The sequence below is a fragment of the Hypanus sabinus genome, chromosome X2 (assembly GCF_030144855.1).
Source record: "Hypanus sabinus isolate sHypSab1 chromosome X2, sHypSab1.hap1, whole genome shotgun sequence".
Classification (NCBI taxonomy): domain Eukaryota; kingdom Metazoa; phylum Chordata; class Chondrichthyes; order Myliobatiformes; family Dasyatidae; genus Hypanus; species Hypanus sabinus.
In genome coordinates, this window is record NC_082739.1 from 44,470,037 (window position 1) to 44,493,036 (window position 23,000).

Here is a 23,000-nt window from a genome sequence, read left to right on the forward strand (position 1 = left end):
TGTAAAGCCCAGAATCCTTATGATTAAATAAGCTCTCCAATTAATGTCAGTCAATAAGAACATTCAAGGACTAACTTTATTCACTACATACACCTAGAGGTATAAGTAATTTGCTCTGGTGGTTCATCAGGGCATGTCATGCAGCAAAAAACATTCAACATCTGTACAGCTTAAATTACTTAAAAATAGTGTTACAAGTGCCGATATTGAATAAAATGTGCATAAATGCAGAAATAGCATGTACTTACACTGTAAATAGCATTATAAAAAGTGTTCACAGCACATGACTGAGGTAATAGAACAGATATAGAATAGATAGAACTAAGGTAATAGAATAGTGGGTAGGGGGAGCTAACTGGAATGGTTGATCAGAATAACTGTTCTGGGAGAATAAACTTCTAAAATGGCATGTTTTTTTCCTTTCAAAGGTTTGCTTATGTACATAACCAACAGTAACCTGCTCACCAATTTGGTCCTGGTAGATACTTGACGAATGTTTTACTGGGTTTTGCTGCTTCCTTTCTTTTTTCCTGGCAATCTTCTTCAAGTTAAAACTAATAGAAGAAAAAAACAAGCCATAACAATGCAGTCAAACTTTGTAAAATATTTCAAAATAAAAAGGATCCTCTATTGGCACACGACAGTTCCCTATCTGTGGGTAGACTGCCAGCACATAAAATTCAAGGTCACGTTCAAAAACGAGCTTCCCCAAAGACAAAATGTGACATTGGAATATAGCCTCAGAATAGAGGGATGTCCATTTAGAACAGAAATGAGGAGGAACTTCTTTAACCAAAGGGTGGAAATCTGTGGAATTCCTTGCCCAAGTCGGCTGTGGCAGCCAAGTCATTGGGTGTATCCAAAGCAGAGGTTGATAGATTCTTCACTAGTAAAGGAGTCAAAGGTTACAGGGAAACAGCAGGAGAACTAGGCTGAGAGGGTTAATAAATCAGCCATGATGGAATAACGGTGCAGACCCAATGAGCCACAGGCCTAATTCTGCTATCTCTTATGATCTTAATCAAATTAAATACTGCACACCAGCAATTTCAATTCATAATGAGATGTTGAGACCAGAAATGCATATTGTCTCTGTACGAAACATGATAAGCAAGGGGCAACTCCAATGTATTATTGGTCTTTGGCAGAGGAATTGAGAATGCATCAATTGATTTTAGGTACTGTTAAAATTATTATTTTATTAAAGAATATAATTTCTCTCCTTCAGATAAATGCAGCAGATATAGTGGGCTAATGTTAGTTTAGTCAATGTTGTGCTTTCTCATTCCAGAGAACTTAACACAAGGAATTGTTCAGAACCAGCCATCAAAATTCCCTCTATGGCCCTGCCTACAAAAAGCTTTGGTCCCATAGGAAGAGTGAGTCAGAGCAGCAGTTGTTCCACCCGCAGAATCATCCCATTCCTCCACAGGAAGTATCGACTCAGCAGGCACAGTTCTCAGACTGTGTCAACTGCACCAGTTTTCAATGCGTATCAGCAAGATGGGCGAAGCCAAACAAGACCAGCCACAAATAATGAATACCATGGAAGGCAATTCAAGCCTGTGCTTTGGCCAGGAAACAAATCATTATGAATATTTATCAATGTTAATGATGTAGAACACACAGCACAGGAACAGGCCTTCAGTTATGTCTGTAATGACCATTATGCCACATTAAATTAACCCCATGATCTAAATCCCTCCACAAGATGCTGGATGAAGCGTCTGTTGATTTTCATTATTTCTGCAGAAACTCATTTTCCTCAAATCCCTGACCATTCATATCCATGTATAAGTGCCTCGTTATCCTCCCCTGGCAGCACCAACCACTTACTGAATAAAAAACTTGCCTTGTAAATCTCTGTCTTATCTGAAAGCTATGCCTCCAGTACTTAACACTTCCACACCAGGAAAGAGATAAGAACTAGAAGTCATGGGTTAAGGGCAAAAGGTGAAATGTTTAAATGGAATATGGTGTTATGAGGGGGTTCAGTTTATGTGTCAGTCGAAAGACGCTTCCATTGATTGGCCCATTTGAAGGATGCAGCAGCTTTTTCCCATTGGTTGCCTTGTGTGTTACTGCACCAGTCAAAAGCCACTTCCACTGATTGGCCCATTTGAAGGATGCAGCAGCTTTTTCCCATTGGTTGCCTTGTGTGTTACTGCACCAGTCGAAAGCTGCTTCCATCAACTTGCCTATTTGAAGGATGCAGCAGCTTTTTCTCATTGGTTGCCAGTGCCTGGTTTCAGACACCTCACATGCAGGAGGCTCGGTCTCTTTCTTTTATGTCTCCAGGGGCCACTGAGGACATATGAGTGCTGAAGAACAATCGGGAAAGTATGTTCCAGAAGGCCTGTGCCTACTCTTAGCTAAGTATCTGTTTGTTGAACATTTTGTTCTGTTGTTTGTGTAACCTGGGGGGGGGGGGTTTAGATGTTTGGTGAATGTTATACTGTTTGTAAATAAATAATCATTATGTTTATTCATAATCATTGCCTCACTCACCAAAGTGGTGAACCTGTTTCCACACTCCAGGTGGTGAGGGTGTGGAACAAAATGCCAGTGGAAGTGGTGTTGTTTCAACATTAAAGAAAAATTTGGATAGGAAGGGTATGGAGGGCTAAGGTCTGGAGGCAGGTCAATGGAAAGAGGTTAATAGTTTGGCATAGACTAGTTTGGCTCAAGAGCAGGTTTATGAGCCATAGTGTTCTATGACACTCATGATTTGATAAACTTTGATCAAGTTGCCCCTTAGCCACAAATGCTCCTGGGAAAACAATCCCAGTTCATCCAACTTCTCCACACAGGCAAGATCCTGGTAAACCTCATCTGTACCCTCTCCAAAATCTCCATGTAATGTAATGACCAAATCCAACTTCTCCTCACAGGCAATATCCAGACAAATATTCCAGAGTGTCAGGGAAGTAAAGTATGTGCAGTGAAAATTATGAGATGCTTAATGCTCCGAGGGTGGATAAATCTCCTGTACCTGATGGAATGCACCCTCGGGTTCTGAACGAAGTAGCTGGAGAGAGTCCAGAGGCATTAACGATAATCTTTCACAAATCGACAGATTCTGCCATTGCAAATATTACTCCGCTATTTAAGGACGGGAGGCAGCAGAAAGGAAACTATAGACCTGTTAGCCTGACATCAGCAGTTGGGAAGTTGTTGGATTGGTTGTTAGGGATAAGATTATCGAGTACCTGGAGGCACATGACAAGATAGTGTGGTTTCCTGAAAGGAAAGTCCCGCCTGACTAACCTACTGCAATTTTTTGAGGAAATTACAAACAGGGTAGACAAAGGAGATGCAGTAGATGTGGTGTACTTAGATTTTCAGAAGGCCTTTGACAAGGTGCCACACATGAGGCTGCTTAGCAAGGTAAGAGCCCATGGAATTGCAAAGAAGTTACTAGCGTGGGTGGAGCATTGGCTGATCAGCAGGAAACAGAGAGTGGGAATAAATGGATCTTATTCTGGCTGGCTGCCGGTTACTAGTGGAGTTCCACAGGGGTCAGCTTGGGACTGCTGCTTTTTATGATGTATGTCAATGATCTGGACTATGGGATTAATAGATTTGTGACTAAATTTGCCGATGATACAAAGAACAGGAGCGGAGAGTGTTGAGGAAACAGAAAGCCTGTAGAGAGACTTAGATAGTTGAGGGGAAAGGACAAAGAAGTGGCAAATGAAATACAATGTTGGAAAGTGTATGGTTCAACAATAAACAGCACCACCAACATTTAATCTAAATATTTGGCCTAAACCAGGCTAAACATCATCTTGACTTCTGCTACCCCGGACTAGTGCCCCAAGATCTCTCTGCTATTAACGGTATTTGACCCGCAAAGTGAAACACCTTACATATTTCTCTGCCCATATTTTAGACTTATCATTATCCTCCTGTATCTTGGACAGCCTTCCTCAATATCCACAACTCCACCAACTTTTGTCTTGTCTGTAAACTTACTAATCATCCCATCTACATCTTCAAACAAATCATTTACATGTGTCACTAACAGGAATCCAGCACGGGCACCTGTGCAACACCATCGGTCCTAGATCTCCAATCAGAACAACATCCACCTGCCACTGACCTCGCTCAGATATCCTCAAGTCAATTTTCAATCCTATCCACGTCTCCTCCAAGGATTCCACATACCTTAATCTTCTGAATCGGCCCACCATTAGGGACCATACTAAAAGCAATAGTGAAACCGAGTGATAGACAAACCAAGGTAGAACATTCAAGGTAAATGTTAGGGCACTGAGGAGTGAAGTAGAGCAAAGGGATCTGGGAGTACAGATACAAAATTCCCTAAAAGTGGCGTCACAGGTAGATAGGGTCGTAAAGAGAGCTTTTGGTACATTGGCCTTTATCAATCAAAGTATTGAGTATAAGAGTTGGAATGTTATGGTGAGACATTGGTGAGGCTGAATTTGGAGTATTGTGTGCAGTTTTGGTCACCAAATTACAGGAAGGATATTAGTAAGGTTGAGAGAGTGCAGAGAAGGTTTACAAGGATGTTGCCGGGACTTGAGAAACAGTTACCGAGAAAGGTTGAATAGGTTGGGACTTTATTCCCTGGAACGTAGAAGAATGAGGGGTGATTTGATAGAGGTGTATAAAATTATGATGGGTATAGATAGAGTGAATGCAAGCAAGCTTTTTCCACTAAGGACAGGGGAGAAAAAAACCAGAGGTCATGGGTTAAGGGTGAAGGGGAAAAAGTTTAAAAGGAACATTGGGGGGGGGGGCTTCTTCACACAGAGAGTGGTGGGAGTTTGGAATGAGCTATCAGATGAAGTTGTAAATGCTGGCTCACTTTTAACATTTAAGAAAAACTTGGACAGGTACGTGGATGAGAGGTGTATGAAGGGATATGGGACAGGTGCAGTTCAGTGGGACTAGGTGGAAAAATGGTTCGGCACAGCCAAGAAGGGCCAAAAGGCCTGTTTCTGTGCTGTAATGTTCTCTGGTTACTCTGCAAACATCAGGTCTGCAGCAGCAGCACCTGATCCTTTGTTTCTTTATACATTTCTTCAGTTTCCAACTTAATGTTGCATTCTAACTTCTACATTCAATGAAGAACAAGATAATGCGCATACTTACGTGCTACTACACTGCTTGGTTGCTGTATTTCTGCCACTTTTATGTTCTTTTGACTTGGAGCTTTCAATCTGCAACAGTAATCAGAGTGTGAAAACACCACCAACTTATTAGCACAAAGTTATTGGGAGTTAATGGCACAAAGTTATTTCTAACATAATCGCACCAAGTTATTGCTTACATACCAGCACTAAGTTATTGTTAACTTATTAGCGCTAAGTTATTGCTAGCTTATTAACAGTATATTATTGTGAGCTTATTAGCAATAAGTTATTACAAACTTTTTATTACTAAGTTCTTGCTAACACATCAGCACTAAGTTTTTGTTACCTTTGCAATATCAATGGGGACAGGAGAGGTTCCGGAGGATTGGAGGGTTGTGGATGTTGTTCCTTTATTCAAGAAAGGGAGTAGAGATAGCCCAGGAAATTATAGACTAGTGAGTCTTACTTCAGTGGTTGGTAGTTGACGGAGAAGATCCTGAGAGGCAGGATTTATGAACATTTGGAGAGGTATAATATGATTAAGGATAGTCAGCATGGCTTTGTCAAGGGCAGGTCGTGCCTTACGAGCCTGATTGAATTTTTTGAGGATGTGACTAAACACTTTGATGAAGCAAGAGCAGTAGATGCTTCTCATGTAAGCAGTATATCTGGATTTTAGCTCGGCATTTGATGAGGTACACCATGCAAGGCTTATTGCGAAAGTAAGGAGGCATGGGATCCAAGGGGACATTGCTTTGTGGATCCAGAATTGGCTTGCCCACAGAAGGCAAAGAGTGGTTGTAGACGGGTCTACAACCCGTCATATTCTGCATGGAGGCTGGTGACCAGTGGAGTGCCTCAGGGATCTGTTCTGGGTCCCCTACTCTTTGTGATTTTTATAAATGACCTGGATGAAGAAGTGGAGGGATGGGTTAGTAAGTTTGTTGATGACACAAAGGTTGGAGGTGTTGTGGATAGTGTGGAGGGCTGTCAGAGGTTACAGTGGGACATTGATAGGATGCAAAACTGGGCTGAGAAGTAGCAAATGGAGTTCAACCCAGTTAAGTGTGAGGTGGTTCATTTTGGTATGTCAAATATGATGGCGGAATATAGCATTAATAGAAAGACTCTTGGCAGTGCAGAGGATCAGAGGGATCTTGGGGTCAGAGTCCATAGAACACTCAAAGCTGCTGTGCAGGTTGACTCTGTTGTTAAGAAGGCATACGGTGTATTGGCCTTCTTCAACCGTGGGATTGAATTTAGGAGCCGAAAGGTAATGTTGCAGCTATATAGGACCCTGGTCAGACCCCACTTGGAGTCCTGTGCTCAGGTCAGATTGCCTCACTATAGGAAGAATGTGGAAACCATAGAAAGAGTGCAGAGGAGATTTACAAGGATGTTCCCTGGATTGGGGAGCATGTCTTATGAGAACAGGTTGAGTGAACTCGGCCTTTGGAGCACCGGAGGCTGAGAGGTGACCTGATAGAGGTGCACAAGACGATGAGAGGCATTGATCGTGTGGATAGTCAGAAGCTTTTTCACAGGGCTGAAATGGCTAACAGGAGAGGGGACAGTTCTGAGGTGCTTGGAAGTAGATACAGACGAGATAACAGGGGTAAGTTGTTTTTTTTTGAAAACGCAGAGAGTGTTAAGTGCGTGGAATGGGCTGCCGGCAACAGTGGTGGAGGCGGATAAGATAGGGTCTTTTAAGAGACTCTTGCATAGGTAAATCGAGCTTAGAAAAATAGAGGGTTTTGGATAACCCGAGATAACTTCTATGGTTAGGACACGTTCGGCATGGCATTGTGGGCCAAATGGCCTGCATTGTGCTGTAGGTTTTCTGTGTTTCTAATTTAGTGCTCATAAGCTTGCAATAACTTAGTGCTAATAAGCTAACATAGAAACAGAGAAAAGATCATCGCCAGAGGCTCAGCAATCTCCTCACTGAACTCCCACAATAACCTGGAGTACATCTCGTCCGGTCCTGGTGACTTATTTAACTTCATGCTTTCCAAAAGCTCCTGCACACCCTCTTTATTAATAGTTATATGCTCAAGCTTTTCAGTCCGCTGTAAGTCATCCCTACAATCACCAAGATCCTTTTCCGTAGAGAATACTGAAGTACTCATTATGTACCTCTGCTCTCTCCTCCAGTTCCATACACATTTTTCCACTGTCACACTTGATTGGTCCTATTCTCTCACATCTTATCCTCTTGCTCTTCACATACTTGTAAATGCCTTGGGGTCTTTCCTTAATCCTGCTCGCTAAGGCCTTCTCATGTCCCCTTCTAGCTCTCCTATTTCCCTTCTTAAGCTCCTTCCTGTTAGCCTTATAATCTTCTAGCTTTTTGAAACTTCCATAAGCTTTTCTTTTGTGCTGCTGACATGTAAAAATTAGGTGTCAAGCTACATACACGTCATTGGCTTTTTGCACCTGCAGGATATGGTAATCTAATTATACTTTGCCTCCAAATATGTGGAACGATGGTTGAAAAATTAGAAATTATGTCATTGCGCACATTGTCCCTGTTGTCTGAACTTGGCTGCTTTTTAAGGTGATTAAGTGGTCTTTTGTCTCGAAATACCACTGTTGCTGGGCATGTGACTCTGAGGGTAGCTAAAAAATTGTTTCCTACATACTTGACAAAAATAGTATAAAAACTCTGTATGTCTATGTGCTTTGGGAGAGAGAACCCTGTGTGTGCCTAACGAGGGCTCTCTGTAGTAGCGAGCTACTAATAAAAAGCTGTTGCTTTATCCTCCGTAATACTGTGTGTTCTTGCATCGGGTAATGGGTAATAATTAGAAGTAAGGCTCAACAGATTTACAACAGTCTTTGTACACCCTACCATCGTTTCCTTATCTCACTGGAACAAACCTATACAGAACTCCACGCAAATATCCCCTGAACATTCGCCTCATTTCTGCCGTATATTTCCGAGAACATCTGTTCCAAATTTATGCTTCCAACTTCCTACATGATAGCCTCATATCTCCCCTTACTCCAATTAAACACTTTCCTAACTTGTCTGTTCCTATCCCTCTCCAATGCAATGGTAAAGGAGACAGAATTATGATCACGATCTCTAAACTGCTCTCCCACTGAGATCTGACACTTGACCAGGTTCATTTCCCAATACCAAATCAAATACACCCTCTCCTCTTGTACGCTTATGTACAAATTGCATCAAGAAACTTTCCTGAACACACCTAACAAACTCCACCCCATCTAAATCTCTTGCTCCAGGGAGATGCCAATCAATATTTGGGAAATTAAAATTAAAATCTCCCATCACGACAACCATGCTATTATTACACATTTCCAGATCTGTCTCCCAATCTGCTCCTCGAAGTCCCTGTTACTATTGGGTGGTCTATAAAAAGCACCCAGTGGGGTAGAGTTAACCTCTTCCTGTTCTTCCACCCACAGAGACTCAGTAGACAATTCCTCCATTTCTTCCTCCTTTTCTGCAGCCGTGACACCATCACTGACCAGCAGTGCCACGCCCACACCTCTTTTCCTCCCTCTCTGTAACTTTCTGAAACATCTATAGCCTGGTACTCAAAGTAACCATTCCTGCCCCTGAACCATGCAAGTCTCTGGAAAGACTACAACATCACAGCTTCAAGTACTGATCCACTCTCTAAGTTCATCCGCTTTGTTCATAATACTCCTTGCATTAAAATAGACACATCTCAAACCATTGGTCTGAGCGCATCCCTTCTCGATCACCTACGTTGTCTTCCCTCTCGCACACTCTACAAGCTTTCTCTATTTGTGAGCCAACCGCCCCTTTCTCCGTCTCTTCAGTTTGGTTCCCAGCTACCAGAAATTCTAGTTTAAACTCATCCCAGTAGCCTTAGCAAACCTCCCTGCCAGGATATTGGTACCCCTAGGATTCAAGTGCAACCCGTCCTTTTTGTACAGGTCAGGCCTGCCCCAAAAGAGGTCCCAGTGATCCAGAAATCTGAATCCCTGCCCCCTGCTCCAATCCCTCAGCCACGCATTTATCCTCCACCTCATTCTATTCCTACTCTCACTGTCGCGAGGCACAGGCAGTAATCCCAAGATTACTACCTTTACTGTCCTGCTTCTCAACAATCTTCCGAACTCCCTGTAGTCTGTTTTCAGGATCTCCTCCCTTTTCCTACCTATGTTGTTGGTACCAATCTGTACCATGACCTATAAAAACACAAAATGCTGGCAGAACTCAGCAGGCCAGACAGCATCTGGAGGAGGTAGTGACGATGTTTCGGGCCGAAACCCTTCATCAGCAGTGAGGTAACATGGGATGGTCGAGGGGGTATAAGAAGTGGGGAGAGGGATAAAGTAGAGAGCTGGGAAGTGATAGGCTGGAGGGAAATGGGCTAGGGGGAAGGTGGAGAATTATGGGAAATAAAAGAGAAAGGAAGGTAGGGCTGAGGGGAGATTATAGTGAGGGGGGGAAAAAAGAGAGAGAGAAAGAGAACCAGACTAAAATAATAAATAGGGATGGGGGTAAGGGGGGCAGGGGTCAACTCACAGACCTCCATTGATACCCCTATGTTGACTATGTTGACAAAGCTATGTTGACTATCCATGAATAGACTGTACTTCTCCAAATGCTCATAGATCCTATCCTTAAGAATCCTTTCCAGTAGTTTGCATACCACTGTCGTAGGACTCGCCAGTCTATAGTTCCCAGGTTTCTCCCTATTACCTTTTTTAAACAAGGGAACTACATTTGCCATTCTCCAGTCCTCCGGCACTTCCCCTGCAGCCAAGAGGATTCAAAGATCATGGTTAATGCTCCTGCGATCTCTTCTCTCAATTCCCACAACAACCTGGGGTGTATCATACCCAGCCCTGGGGATTTATCAATCTTAATGTTTTAAGAAGATCCAGCACTACTTCTTCCCTAATCTCCACATTGTCCAGCACACAGGCCCGCTCTACTTCAACCTCATCCTGATCAAGATCCTTTTCACTTGTGAATACTGAAGCAAACTATTCATTTAGGACCTCCCCAACCTCCCCCGCCTCCAGGCACATGTTGCCCTCTTTATCCTTTAGCCTTCATTCTCGTTATCCTCCTATTCTTCACATACGCAGAGAACGCCTGGGGGTTCTGCTTAATCCTACATGTCAAGACCTTCTCATGCCCACTTCGAGCTCTCCTAAGTTCTTTCTTTAGCTCCTTCCTGGCTACCCTATATTTCTCATAAGCCCCTCTGACTGACTCCGTGGACACTCCTTCTGCAGCGTCCTCGCTTTCTATAGCCGTGATAATGTCTCTGACCAGCAATGCCACTCCCTCCCCCCTTTACTACCTCCCATCTTATTCCTTTTAAAACACCTGAACCCTGGGACCTGCATCATCCAATCCTGCCCTCCCTCCAACCAAGTTTCAGTAACGGCCACAACATCATAGTTCCACGTACTAATCCATGCTCTAAGTTCATCCGCCTTGTTCCTAATACTCCTAGCATTGAAATAGACACATTTCAACCCCTTTAACTGGCTACAATTATGTTCTGTCCCCTGCCTGTCCTTCCTCATCAACCACGAACTCTTAGCATCATGCCCTTGTCCTTCTACCTTAATCCCTGCACTCACATTCTGATTCCCACCCCCCTACCAAAGTAGTTTAAACCCTCCCCAACAGCTCTATAAAACCTGCCCGCCAGGATATTGGTCCCCCAGGATTCAAGTGCAACCCGTCCTTTTTGTATAGGTCACACCCGCCCGAAAAGAGGTGGACCCAATGAGAAACATCCCAGACCCTGGCAACTGGGAAGCAAAATTACCATCCGTGTTTCTTTCCTGCATCCACAGAATCGCCTGTCAGACTCCCTAACTATAGAGTCCCCTATCACTGCTGCCATCCTCTTCCTTATATCTATATATTTTCCTGCTTCTTATATCTAACATATGCTTCCTTTTTCCTCTTGACGAGTTGCGTCACATGTTTCGTCAGCCACGGTTCCCCTTTCCTACCATTTTTTCCTTGCCTCAGTGGGACAAACCTATCCTAAACCCAGCTCAAGTGGTCCCTAAACTTCTCCCACATTACTTCTGTGCTTTCCCCTTTGAACATCTGTTTCCCAATTTACTCAATTTTCCAAATTTAGCTAGTTCCTGCCTCACCCCTTCAAAGTTAGCCCTTCCCCAGTTAAGCACTTTACCATTTCGCCTGATTTTATCCCTTTCCATAGCTATGCTGAAGCTAAGGGAGTTGTGGTCACTCTCACCAAAATGCTCCCTCACCAAGAGGTCTGTCACCTGGCCAGGTTCATTACCCAGAACTAGATCCAGTATAGCCTCTCCTCTCGTCAGCTGGTCCACACACTTTGTCAGGAATCCTTCTTGAACACACCTGACAAATTCAGCCTTATCTATCCCCCTTGCACTCAGGAGGTGCCAATCAATATGAGGGAAGTTGAAATCACCCATAACTACTACCCTGTGGCGACCCATTTCCTGGCGCATCCGAACCGACTCACAATTAGATAGCCTACGGGGGTTTGCGAGCACAGAGCTTTGGAGCCTCTGCGCCATGGGGGGCCGGTTGACAGAGGCTTAAAAGTGAGGCTGAAGTTTTTGAATAAAGTTTTTTTCTTTCGACTGCAGTTACCAACTCCATGTCGTAATTTTAGCGCTGCGTGTAGCACACCGCTACAATTGGTGACCCCGACGGTCCAAACGATTTTTGGACCAGAAATGACCGACGCCGCCTCTGTTCATGCGGTTTCGTTGAAACAGCCAGGTTTCTGGACACAGCGACCGAACCTATGGTTCCAGCAAGCCGAAGCCCAATTCCACGTTCGCCAGATCACCTCAGAAGACACCCGCTACTACTACGTGGTGAGCTCCCTCGACCAGGACACAGCGGCCCAGGTCGCGGAGTTCGTACAGTCGTCCCCGGCAGATGGCAAGTACACGGAATTCAAAGCCCTGATCCTCAGGACTTTCGGACTCTCACGGCGCGAGCGAGCTGCCCGTTTACTGCACCTGGATGGCTTGGGCGACAGACCTCCATCGGCTTTAATGAATGAGATGTTGTCTCTCGCCGACAGACACACACCCTGCCTCATGTTTGAGCAGGCATTCCTGGAGCAGCTGCCCGAGGACATACGCCTGCTGCTGTCCGACGTGGATTTCAGTGACCCCCGGAAGGTGGCAGCCCGGGCGGACTTGCTGTGGAACGCCAAAAAGGTGAGCGGGGCGTCCATCGCACAGATCTCCCAGCCACGCTCCCGGCAGCAAACCAGTCCAGGCCCGGCCGCAGAGCCCGCCAACCCCCGGCCCAATGAACACTGGTGCTTCTACCACCAGCGGTGGGGCGCAGAAGCCCACCGTTGTCGCCCGCCCTGCAAGTTCCCGGGAAACGCCAGGGCCAGCCGCCGCTGATGGCTACGGCGGCTGGCCATCGGGATAGCCTCCTGTATGTGTGGGATAGAAGGTCGGGACGCCGGTTTTTGGTCGATACTGGGGCTGAGATCAGCGTTTTACCTCCGACGAGTTGCGACACCCGCAGCAGGGCACCGGGTCCCCCCCTGAGGGCCGTGAATGGCAGCACAGTAAGGACCTATGGCACCCGTCAGGTGCAGCTACAGTTCACCTCCAGCCTGTGGTCAGCTATGGCCTGCCTTTTAGGGACTCAGCTGCACCACACAACTGCCTACCACCCACAGTCGAACGGGCTAGTGGAGCGTTTCCACCGTCACCTGAAGTCGGCCCTCATGGCCCGCCTGCGAGGAGCCAACTGGGCGGACGAGCTTCCCTGGGTCCTACTCGGCATCCGCACAGCGCCCAAGGACGACCTGCACGCCTCGTCGGCCGAGTTGGTATACGGCGCGCCCCTGGTCGTCCCCGGGGAGTTCCTACCAGCCCCAAGGGGGCAAGAGGAAGAACCCGCAGCAGTCCTGGGCAGACTACGCGAGAAGCTCGGCAACCTGGCCCCCATACCCACTTCAAAGCACGGGCGGCACCTGACCTGCGTACCCAAAGACCTACAGAACTGTAAGTTTGTGTTTGTACGAAGGGGCGGGCATCGGCCGCCGCTGCAGCGGCCATACGAGGGGCCGTTTATGGTGCTCCGGAACAACGGGTCCACGTTCATGCTGGACGTTGGGGGGAAAGAGGAGGTTTTCACGGTGGACCGCCTCAAACCGGCCCATGTGGACCTGGCGCAACCGGCCGAGTTTCCGGCGCCTCGGCGCAGAGGCCGACCTCCCAAGCAGGTTCTGGCCCAGACTGTGGACATTGGGGGGTGTATCGCCGGTTCTGGGGGGAGGGGGGGGGGGGGTTATGTGGCGACCCATTTCCTGGCGCATCCGAACTGACTCACAATTAGATAGCCTACGGGGGGGTTTGCGAGCACAGAGCTTTGGAGCCTCTGCGCCATGGGGGGCCGGTTGACAGAGGCTTAAAAGTGAGACTGAAGTTTTCGAATAAAGTTTTTTTCTTTCGACTGCAGTTACTGACTCCGTGTCGTAATTTTAGCGCTGCGTGTAGCACACCGCTACAACCCTGTATTTCCTGCTCCATTCTAAAATCTGTCTGCTTATCTGCTCCTCGAGTCCCGAGGACTATTTGGGGGCCTATAGACTACCCCCAGCACAGTGATTGATCCCTTCCTATTTCTGACTTCCACCCAGACTGACTCCGTGGACACTCCTTCTGCAGCGTCTTCCCTTTCTATAGCCGTGATAATATCTCTGACCAGCAATGCCACTCCCCCCCATTTTCTACCTCCCATCCTATTCCTTTTAAAACACCTGAACCCCAGGACCTGCATCATCCAATCCTGCCCTTCCTCCGACCAAGTTTCAGTAACGGCCACAACATCATAGTTCCACGTACTAATCCATGCTCTAAATTCATCCTCCTTGTTCCTAATACTCCTAGCATTGAAATGGACACATTTCAACCCCTTTAACTGGCTACAATTATGTTGTCCCCTGCCTGTCCTTCCTCATCAACTCCAAACTCTTAGCATCATGCCCTTGTCCTTCTACCTTAATCCCTGCACTCACATTCTGATTCCCACCCCCTTGCCAAACTAGTTTAAACCCTCCCGAACAGCTCTATAAAACCTGCCCGCCAGGATATTGGTCCCCCTGGGATTCACGTGCAACCCGTCCTTTTTGTATAGGTCACACCCGCCCGAAAAGAGGTGGACCCAATGAGAAACATCCCAGACCCTGGCAACTGGGAAGCAAAATTACCATCCGTGTTTCTTTCCTGCATCCACAGAATCGCCTGTCAGACTCCCTAACTATAGAGTCCCCTATCACTGCTGCCATCCTCTTCCTTTCCCTACCCTTCTGAGCCACAGGGCCGGACTCTGTGCCCAAGGCACAGCCACTGTTGCTTCCCCCAGGTTCCCTCCAACAGTACCTAAGCAGGAGTACTTATTGTCAAGGGGGACAGCCACAGGGGTGCTCTCTAGACTCTGAAACCTGCCCTTCCCTCTTCTATTAGCCACTTATCTGTTTCCTGAGGCCCCAGTGTGACTACCTGCCTATAACTCCTCTCTATCACTTCCTCACTCTCCCTGACCAGACAAAGGTTATCAAACTGCATCTCTAGTTCCCTAACGCTGTTCTAACTGGCTGACGTTCCCGCACTTGCGCAGTCGTCCCTCGATCAAACCGCTGAAGAAATAACTGTCTCCTTTTAAATTCTTCTCGCTCTTCTAACCGGCTGATATCCACACGCTTGCGCAGTTGTGTCTCACTCCATTAGCACTACGTTATTCCTAATATGGTCCAACACTGTTCTAAATCTATAAAATTCATATTGAATTCATGAGACCAAAAAATCAGGGACATTCTGAAGAGGAGTACTATACCCACCCCCCATCTTCCATAAAGGCCCCAGCCAATCTGTGCATTGCGAACAAATCGTATAAGCCGAATGTGCCTTTAAACAAGTGGGGATTACAAGGAAGGATTTTTTTAGGTGTGACATTATTGGTAAAATCATAAAGATAGACTAGATTTATTTGACACATTTACATTAAAACTCACAGCAAAATGCATTGTTGGTGTCAAATCAAATCAGCAAGGATTGTGCTGTGCTCAACTGTCGCCATGCTTCCAGCAACAACTCACTAACCCCAGCGCGTATGCCTTTGCAATGTGCCGGGAAGCCAGGCCATCCAGAGGAAACCCACACTGTCATGGGGAGACACAGGTACTACTTACAGACAGCAGCAGGATTTGAACAACGATCAATGATTGCTGGCGCTGTAAAATTGTGCGCTAACCACTGGGCTATCACCCTCAAAATAACTGGACAGCTCAGTAGTAATTACGAATCAAATAACTGCTCATGGCTTTCTTTCCCCATTTCTGTAATTAGCTAAGTGTAACTTTGTCCTCCGCTGTTGTGGGACTTGAACTTAGTTCAACATTTCAGTGATGTACAATCTACAGCTGTGGAGGTAAACAGCTGCATTTAAAGACCAGATAACTGTCTCAATCTGAAAAGCTGACTGTCCACTTCCCTCGGTAGAGGCTGCACGATCTGTTAAGTTCCTCCAGTGTGGGGTTTGTTGCTATGGATTCCAGCATCTGCAGTCTCAAAACATACAGTGAAATGTGTTGTTTTATGTCAAAACATCCGGGAACACACTGGGGACAGTGCACAAGTGTTGCCATGTTTCTGACATCAAACTAGCAGGTTTGGAATGTGGGAGGAAAGCGGAACTCCACTCAGTCACAGGACCGACTGATTGCACTATAAAGTGTTGCACTGAGAGCTACGCCACCGCAATAACATTGTGTTTCAATTCAGTACCATCAAAGAAACATAGAAAGTCTACAGCACAATACAGGCCCTTCAGCCCACAAAGTTGTGCCAAGCATGTCCCTACCTTAGTAATTACTAGGCTTACCTATGGCCCTCTATTTTTCTGAGCTCCATGTACCTATCCAGGAGCCTTTTAAAAGACCCTATCGTATCCACCTCCACCACTGTTACCGGCAGCCCAGTCCACACACTCACCACTCTCAGAGCAAAAAACTTACCCCTGACATCTCCTCTGTACCTACCCCCTTAAAACTGCACCTTAAAACTGTGTCCTGTTGTGGCAACCATTTCAGACCTGGGAAAAGGCCTCTGACTATCTGCACGATCAATGCCTCTCATCATCTTGTACTCCTTTATCAGGTCACCTCTCATCCTCCGTCACTCCAAGGAGAAAAGGCCGAGTTCATTCAACCTATTCTCGTAAGGCATGATCCCCAATCCAGGCAACATCCTTGTAAATCTCCTCTGCACCCTTTCTATGGTTTCCACATCCTTCCTGTAGTGAGGCGACCAGAACTGAGCACAGTACTCCAAGTGGGGTCTGACCAGGGTCCTATATAGCTGCAACATAACTTCTCGGCTTCTAAATTCAATTCCATGATTGATGAAGGCCAATACACCGTATGCCTTCTTAACCACAGAGTCAACCTGCACAGCTGCTTTGATTGTCCTATGGACTCGGACCCAAGATCCCTCTGATCCTCCACACTGCCAAGAGTCTTACCATTAATACTATATTCTGCCGTCATATTTGACCTACCAAATTGAACCACTTCACGCTTATCTGGATTGAACTCCATCTGCCACTTCTCAGCCCAGTTTTGCATTCTATCAATGTCCCACTGTAACCTCTGAAAGCCCTTCACACTATCCACAACACCTCCAACATTTGTGTCATCAGCAAACTTACTAACCCATCCCTCCACTTCCTCATCCAGATCATTTATAAAAATCACTAAGAGTAAAGGTCCTTTAGGCACTCCACTGATCACCGACCTCCATTCAGAATGTGACCTGTCTACAACCACTCTTTGCCTTCTGTGGGCAAGCCAGTTCTGGATCCACAAAGCAACGTCCTCTTAGATCCCATGCCTCCTTACTTTCTCAATAAGCCTTGCATGGGGTACCTTATCAAATGCTTTGCTAAAATCCATATACACTACATATACTGCTCTCCCTTCATCAATGTGCTTAGTCACATCCTCAAAAAATTCAATCAGGCTCATAAGGCACGACCTGCCCTTGACAAAGCCATGCTGATTTCTCCTAATCTTCTCCATCAACTTACCAACCACTGAAGTAAAGCTACATCCACACTAGACCGGATAATTTTGAAAACGCCGGTTTCGCATAAAAGCGATAGGCATCCACACTATGCGCTTTTGAAAATATCTCTATCCACACTGAAACGGAGATTTTGGCGAATTTCCTCCTGCTGCGCATGCGCAGGACACATCTACCAAAAACAAGCGGGTTGTTTGGTGTTGAATCTCGCCGTAAAATTGTGCATTTGTGTAGTTACAGACTAGAAAAACTTAAAATGACGGACAGCTGTTGGCTCTCACGCAGGAGAACTTAAAACTAAAAAAAATACTAGAGCGTACGGCGGTAACCAACAGGGAGTTCACGGACAGATTGACCCGGTTGACGATGAACATTGAAAAACTGACTAACTCTGTAAATAAATAAATAAATAGATAAATAAACTCTGTAAATAATAAAGCACCTTGTTAAATGTATAAAACATGTCTTCATCAGTATTATCTTGTATTTCCATACAATGTTACATTGGGCTGTTACACCTCTATTGTCAGAGAAGTACTTGCATAAATAGGTAAACCACCTTCATACGAGCAAGGACAGAAAACAGCAAAGTGAGTATACTTATTTATTCAGTGAGTTATGAGTCAAAGTATTTGGTGAGGACATTTCTAACTCTTCTGTCTTCCTCTCATTGCCGTCTGTTCTGAAATTGTTAGGTTGCGTTCAAGAAAACAATGAAATGGCGTGCTGCCGTCTGACAGCGTTTTCAGAAGTCTCCAGTTATGCCATCCACACTGATCTGCCCAAGCAGCATTTTCAAAAATATCCACCTTGGAAAGCATTTTTGAAAAGCTTTGGTTTCAGGAGACGAAAACGCCGTTTCAGTGTGGACAGAGGGTAAAAACTAAGAGAAAAGGCTTCAGTTATGGATTTATCTGGCGTAGTGTGGATGTAGCCTAAGACTCACTAGTCTATAATTTCCTGGGCTATCTCTACCTCCTTTCTTGAATAAAGGAACAACATCCGCAACCCTCCAATCCTCAGGAACCTCTCCTGTCCTCCTTGATGATGCAAAGATCATCGCCAGAGGCTCAGCAGTCTCCTCCCTCACCTCCCACAGTAGCCTGGGGTACATCTCATCCAGTCCCGGCAACTTATTCAACGATGCTTTCCAAAAGCTCCAGCACATCCTCTTTCTTAATATCTACGTGCTCAAGCTCTTCAGTCTGCTGCAAGCCATCACTACAATCAGTAAGATCCTTTTCCATAGTAAATACTGAAGCAAAGTATTCATTAAGTACCTCTGCTATTTCCTCCGGTTCCATTTTCCCACTGTCACATTTGATAGGTCCTATTCTTTCACAACTTATCCTCTTGCTCTTCACATACTTGTAGAATGCCTTGGGGTTTTCCTTAATTCTGCTCGCCAAGGCCTTCTCATGGCCCCTTCTGGCTCTCCTAATTTCCTTCTTAAGCTCCTTCCTAGTTGCTTTAGAGATCCAGATCATAACATTACCTAGCTCTCTGAACCTTTTGTAAGCTTTTCTATTCTTCTTGACTAGATTTATTACAGCCTTTGTACACCACAGTTCCTGTACACTACCATAACTTAGCCCTGTCTCATTGGAACAGAGCTCTACACAAATATCAACAGACAGTAGGTGCAGGAGTAGGCCATTCGGCAATTCTAGCCAGCACCGCCATTCACTGTGTTCATACACAATCAGTATGATTGTCCTGCCCTCTCCCCATATCCCTTGACCCCGTTATCTATAAGAGCTCTATCTAACTCTCTCTTGAATGCATCCAGAGACTTGGCCTCCACTGCCTTCTGGGGCAGAGCATTCCACATATCCACCACTCCCTGGGTGAAAATTCCCCTGAATATTTGCCACATTTCTTTTGTTTCATTTCTTTTCCGAGAACATCTGTTTCCAACTTAAACCTCCAACTTCCTGCCTGATAGCCCCTTAAACGCTTTTCTAACTTGTCTGTTCCTATCTCTCTCCAATGCTATTGTAAGGGAGATAGAATTATGATCACTATCTCCAAAATGCACTCCCACTGAGAGATCTGACACCTGACCAGGTTCACTTCCAATACCAAATCAAGTACAGCCTCTCCTCTTGTAGGCTTACTGTGTCAAGAAACTTTGCTGAATACACCTAACTAACTCCACCCTATCTAAACCCCTTGCTCCAGGGAGATGTCAATCGATATTTGGGAAGTTGATCTCCCATCACAACAACTCTGTTATTATTACACCTTTCCAGGATCTGTTTCCCTGTCTGCTTCCTGATATCCCTGTTACTATTAGGCGGCCTATAAAAAACACCCAGTAAAGTTATTGACCCCCTTCCTGTTCCTAACCTCCACCCACAGAGACTCCGTAGACAATCTCTCCATGGCGTCCACCTTTCCTGCAGCTGTGACACTATTTCTGATCAACAGTGCCACGAACCCCACCACTTTTGCCTCCCTCCCTGTCCTTTCTGAAACATCTAAAACCCAGCACTTGAAGTAACCATTCCTGTCCCTGAGCCATCCAATTCTCTGTAATGGCCACAACATCATAGCTCCAAGTACTGATCCACACTGTAAGCTCATCCGCTTTGCTCACAACACTCCTTGCATTAAAATAGATACATCTCAAGCCTTTGGTCTGAGCGCATCCCTTCTCTATCACCTGCCTATCCTCCCTCTCGCACTGTCTCCAAGCTTTCTCTATTTGTGAGCCAACCGCCCCTTCCCCAGTCTCATCAGTTCAGTTCCCACCCCCCAACAATTCTAGTTTAAACTCTCCCCAGTAGCCTTAGCAAACCTCCCCGCCAGGATATTGGTCCCCCTGGGATTCAAGTGCAACCCGTCCTTTTTGTACAGGTCACACCTGCCCCAAAAGAGGTCCCAGTGATCCAGAAATCTGAATCCCTGCCCCCTGCTCCAATCCCTCAGCCACACATTTATCCTCCACCTCATCCTATTCCTATTCTCACCATCACGTGGCACAGACAGTAATCCCGAGATTACTACCTTTACTGTCTGCTTCTCAACTTCCTTCCCAACTCCCTGTAACCTTTTTTCAGGACCTCTTCCCTTTTCCTACCTACGTCATTGGTACCAATATGTACCATGACCTCTGGCTGTTGTCCCTCCCACCGCAGGATATCTTGGACACGATCCAAAACATCCCGGACCCTGGCACCTCCTCTCTCTCCGAGGTCATCGAGCTGCATCTCCAGTTCCCTAAATCGGTCTCTCAGGAGCTGCAGCTCGAAATACCTGGTGCAGATATGGCTGTCCAGAAGGTTGGGAGACTCCACGACCTCCCACATCTGACACTGAGTACAGAAAACTGGCTACCTCGCCTCGTCCTGTTACCACCTAAACCCGCTGTATATAGCTGCTTTCTTTTTAAACTTTTCACGCTCTACCGGCTGACGTCACACGCCTGCGCAGTCTCGCCTCTCTTTGACCCGAATAGTTAAAAAAAAACTCCCTTTGCTCCGAAAAATCAGCAGTTCACTTGCAGCCTTCTTGCTCCGAATCATCACTGAATCCAGGAACTCCGCTTACCATCCCATTCCATCATTTTTTACTGGCTTGATGGAACTATATAAAATTGCAAATCCTATTTTACAGGAACAGCAAACTTCATGGCAACAAACTCACCGTCTTTTGCCTCGAATCTTGAAAAATGTCAACCTTCCAGATGCATCCCATGCAGTCAGGTGTGAGGCAGTCTAAACCCAGAATATCCTGCAATATTCCCAAACAAAATTAGTTTTAAAAGCAAACTGTACATTACACATTCTCTTCTCACTGCTGCTGTCAGGAAGGAGGTACAGGAGGCTCAGAACCCACACCACCAGGTTCAGGTAAACTTATTACCCCTCAACCATCACGAAGGAGGTACAGGAGGCTCAGAACCCACACCACCAGGTTCAGGTAAACTTATTACCCCTCAACCATCAGGAATGAGGTAAAAGGAGCCCCCGGACCCACACCACCAGGTTCATGAACAGTTATTACCCCTCAACCATCAGGAATGAGGTATAGGAGCCCCCGGACCCACACCACCAGGTTCATAAACAGTAATGGCTCCTCAACCATCAGGATCTTGAACCAGAGGGGATAACTTCACTCTCACCCCAATACTGAACTGTTCCCACAACTTATGAACTCGCTTTCAAGGACTCTTCATCTCATGTTCTCGATATTTATTGCCTTATTATTATCATTTTGTTCATTTTTGTATTTGTCTTTTGTACATTGGTTGTTTATTCATCTTGTGTGTAGTCTTTCATTGACTCTATTCTGCTTCTTTGTACTTACTGAGCATACCACGAGAAAACTAACTTCAAGTTGGTATATGATGACAATATACGTACTTTGATAATACATCTACTATGAACTTTTAACATGATTTCACATTTATTCTGACTCCATGCAAAAAATAGAAATAATAACTGATTAATGATTAATGATTTGATTCCTGGCCCTTTCTAACCATCGTTTTTCAGACTGATATCTTTGTGAAAAATAATCACATATGCATTTCAAGTTTTACATTCAATTCCTTCTGTACACTGCTTCCAAACAGATAAACATTACAGAAGACAACATATTACTAACTTTTTCTATTTTATCTTGGAACTCTTTAATTTTGCAGCGTTTCCAGCAGTATAGATGGTATTCAATACGGCAGTCATAGCTGCAGTGAACTCGGACAAACCCCTGCAGAAACAGAAAGTGCAGCTTTAATTTTTTTTATAACTAAATTATATAACAAAGTTCAGTCACCTGGCATCCACAGTGAATGGAAACTGCCAGTTGCACAAGAAGGGCTCAAATAGTAATTACTGTACATCATACACAAGTGTTCTATATATAAACAACACACACAAATGCTGAAGGAGCTCAGAAGGCCAGGCAGCATCTATGGAAAAGAGTACAGCTGACATTTTGGGCTGAGACCTTTCCTCAGGAAGACCCGCCTTGAGGAAGGGTCTCATCACAAAAATCGACATACTCTTTTCCACGGATGTTGCCTGGCCTGCTGAGTTCCTCCAGCATTTGTGTGTGTTGTTTGGATTTACTCTTGTTTATTCTTTATATATACCTTTCAATAGCTCATTGAATTATGTCACACTCTTACTCTTTTAAGGATTTTTTTTTCTTTTAAACACGCAATTTCTTGAAATGAAAGAAGATTGGTAACTTGGGTTGGCTGTTTGTTTGTCGGGTTCTTCAACGAGCCTGGAGGTGAGCTCGCAAATGTTACATCACCAGTCAAGGTGACATATCAGTGTGCAACTGAGTGTTGTTTCTGCCTAGGGCTCATGTTTAATTTGGTTCAATTCATTCTGATGTTGGCTATCATGATGGATCCTAGCTAACAGGAAAACAGAGTGATCTCCAGTGGCCCGTGACCCTGGTCATCAGTTGGTCTGTTGGGTTGGGTGTCGCACTGGATCCTGGCTAATGGGAAAGCTGAGTGATCTCCAGTGGCCCGTAACCCTGGTCATCAGTCAGTCTGAGCATTTGTTCTCCAGTTCACCCCTCGGCCCCAATCCTGCAGATGCATGTATTCGTAAATTATGCCCAGATCATTCTGCTCGTCTTCCACTGAGAACCAAGCTTCAAAAAATTCTCTTGATTTCTTGTTTTGTGCTTCTGATTATATCACCTCGACTGGTGCCAAAACATCTGCAACCTAACCTCCAGGCTTTACGAACAACTGTGCAAACAAATCACAACTCTATATTTTAAGGCCAAGTAGTATCTGTGTCAAACACAAAAGTGAGTTAAATGAATGACTGTACTCCCCATCAGTGTGCC

General features: G+C 45.4%; 1 protein-coding gene across 1 annotated transcript in view; it reads right to left on the reverse strand.

The window, feature by feature from the left end:
* LOC132385268 (uncharacterized) overlaps positions 1–23,000 on the reverse strand; it is a 267,698-nt gene that overhangs the window by 109,159 nt on the left and 135,539 nt on the right. The window contains exons 22-25 of the mRNA XM_059957293.1: positions 21,795–21,896; positions 20,832–20,918; positions 5,119–5,186; positions 466–554 (exon numbers count right to left, since the gene is read on the reverse strand). Coding sequence (XP_059813276.1) covers positions 466–554; positions 5,119–5,186; positions 20,832–20,918; positions 21,795–21,896 — 346 coding nt within the window. The remainder of the gene's footprint in view (positions 1–465; positions 555–5,118; positions 5,187–20,831; positions 20,919–21,794; positions 21,897–23,000) is intronic.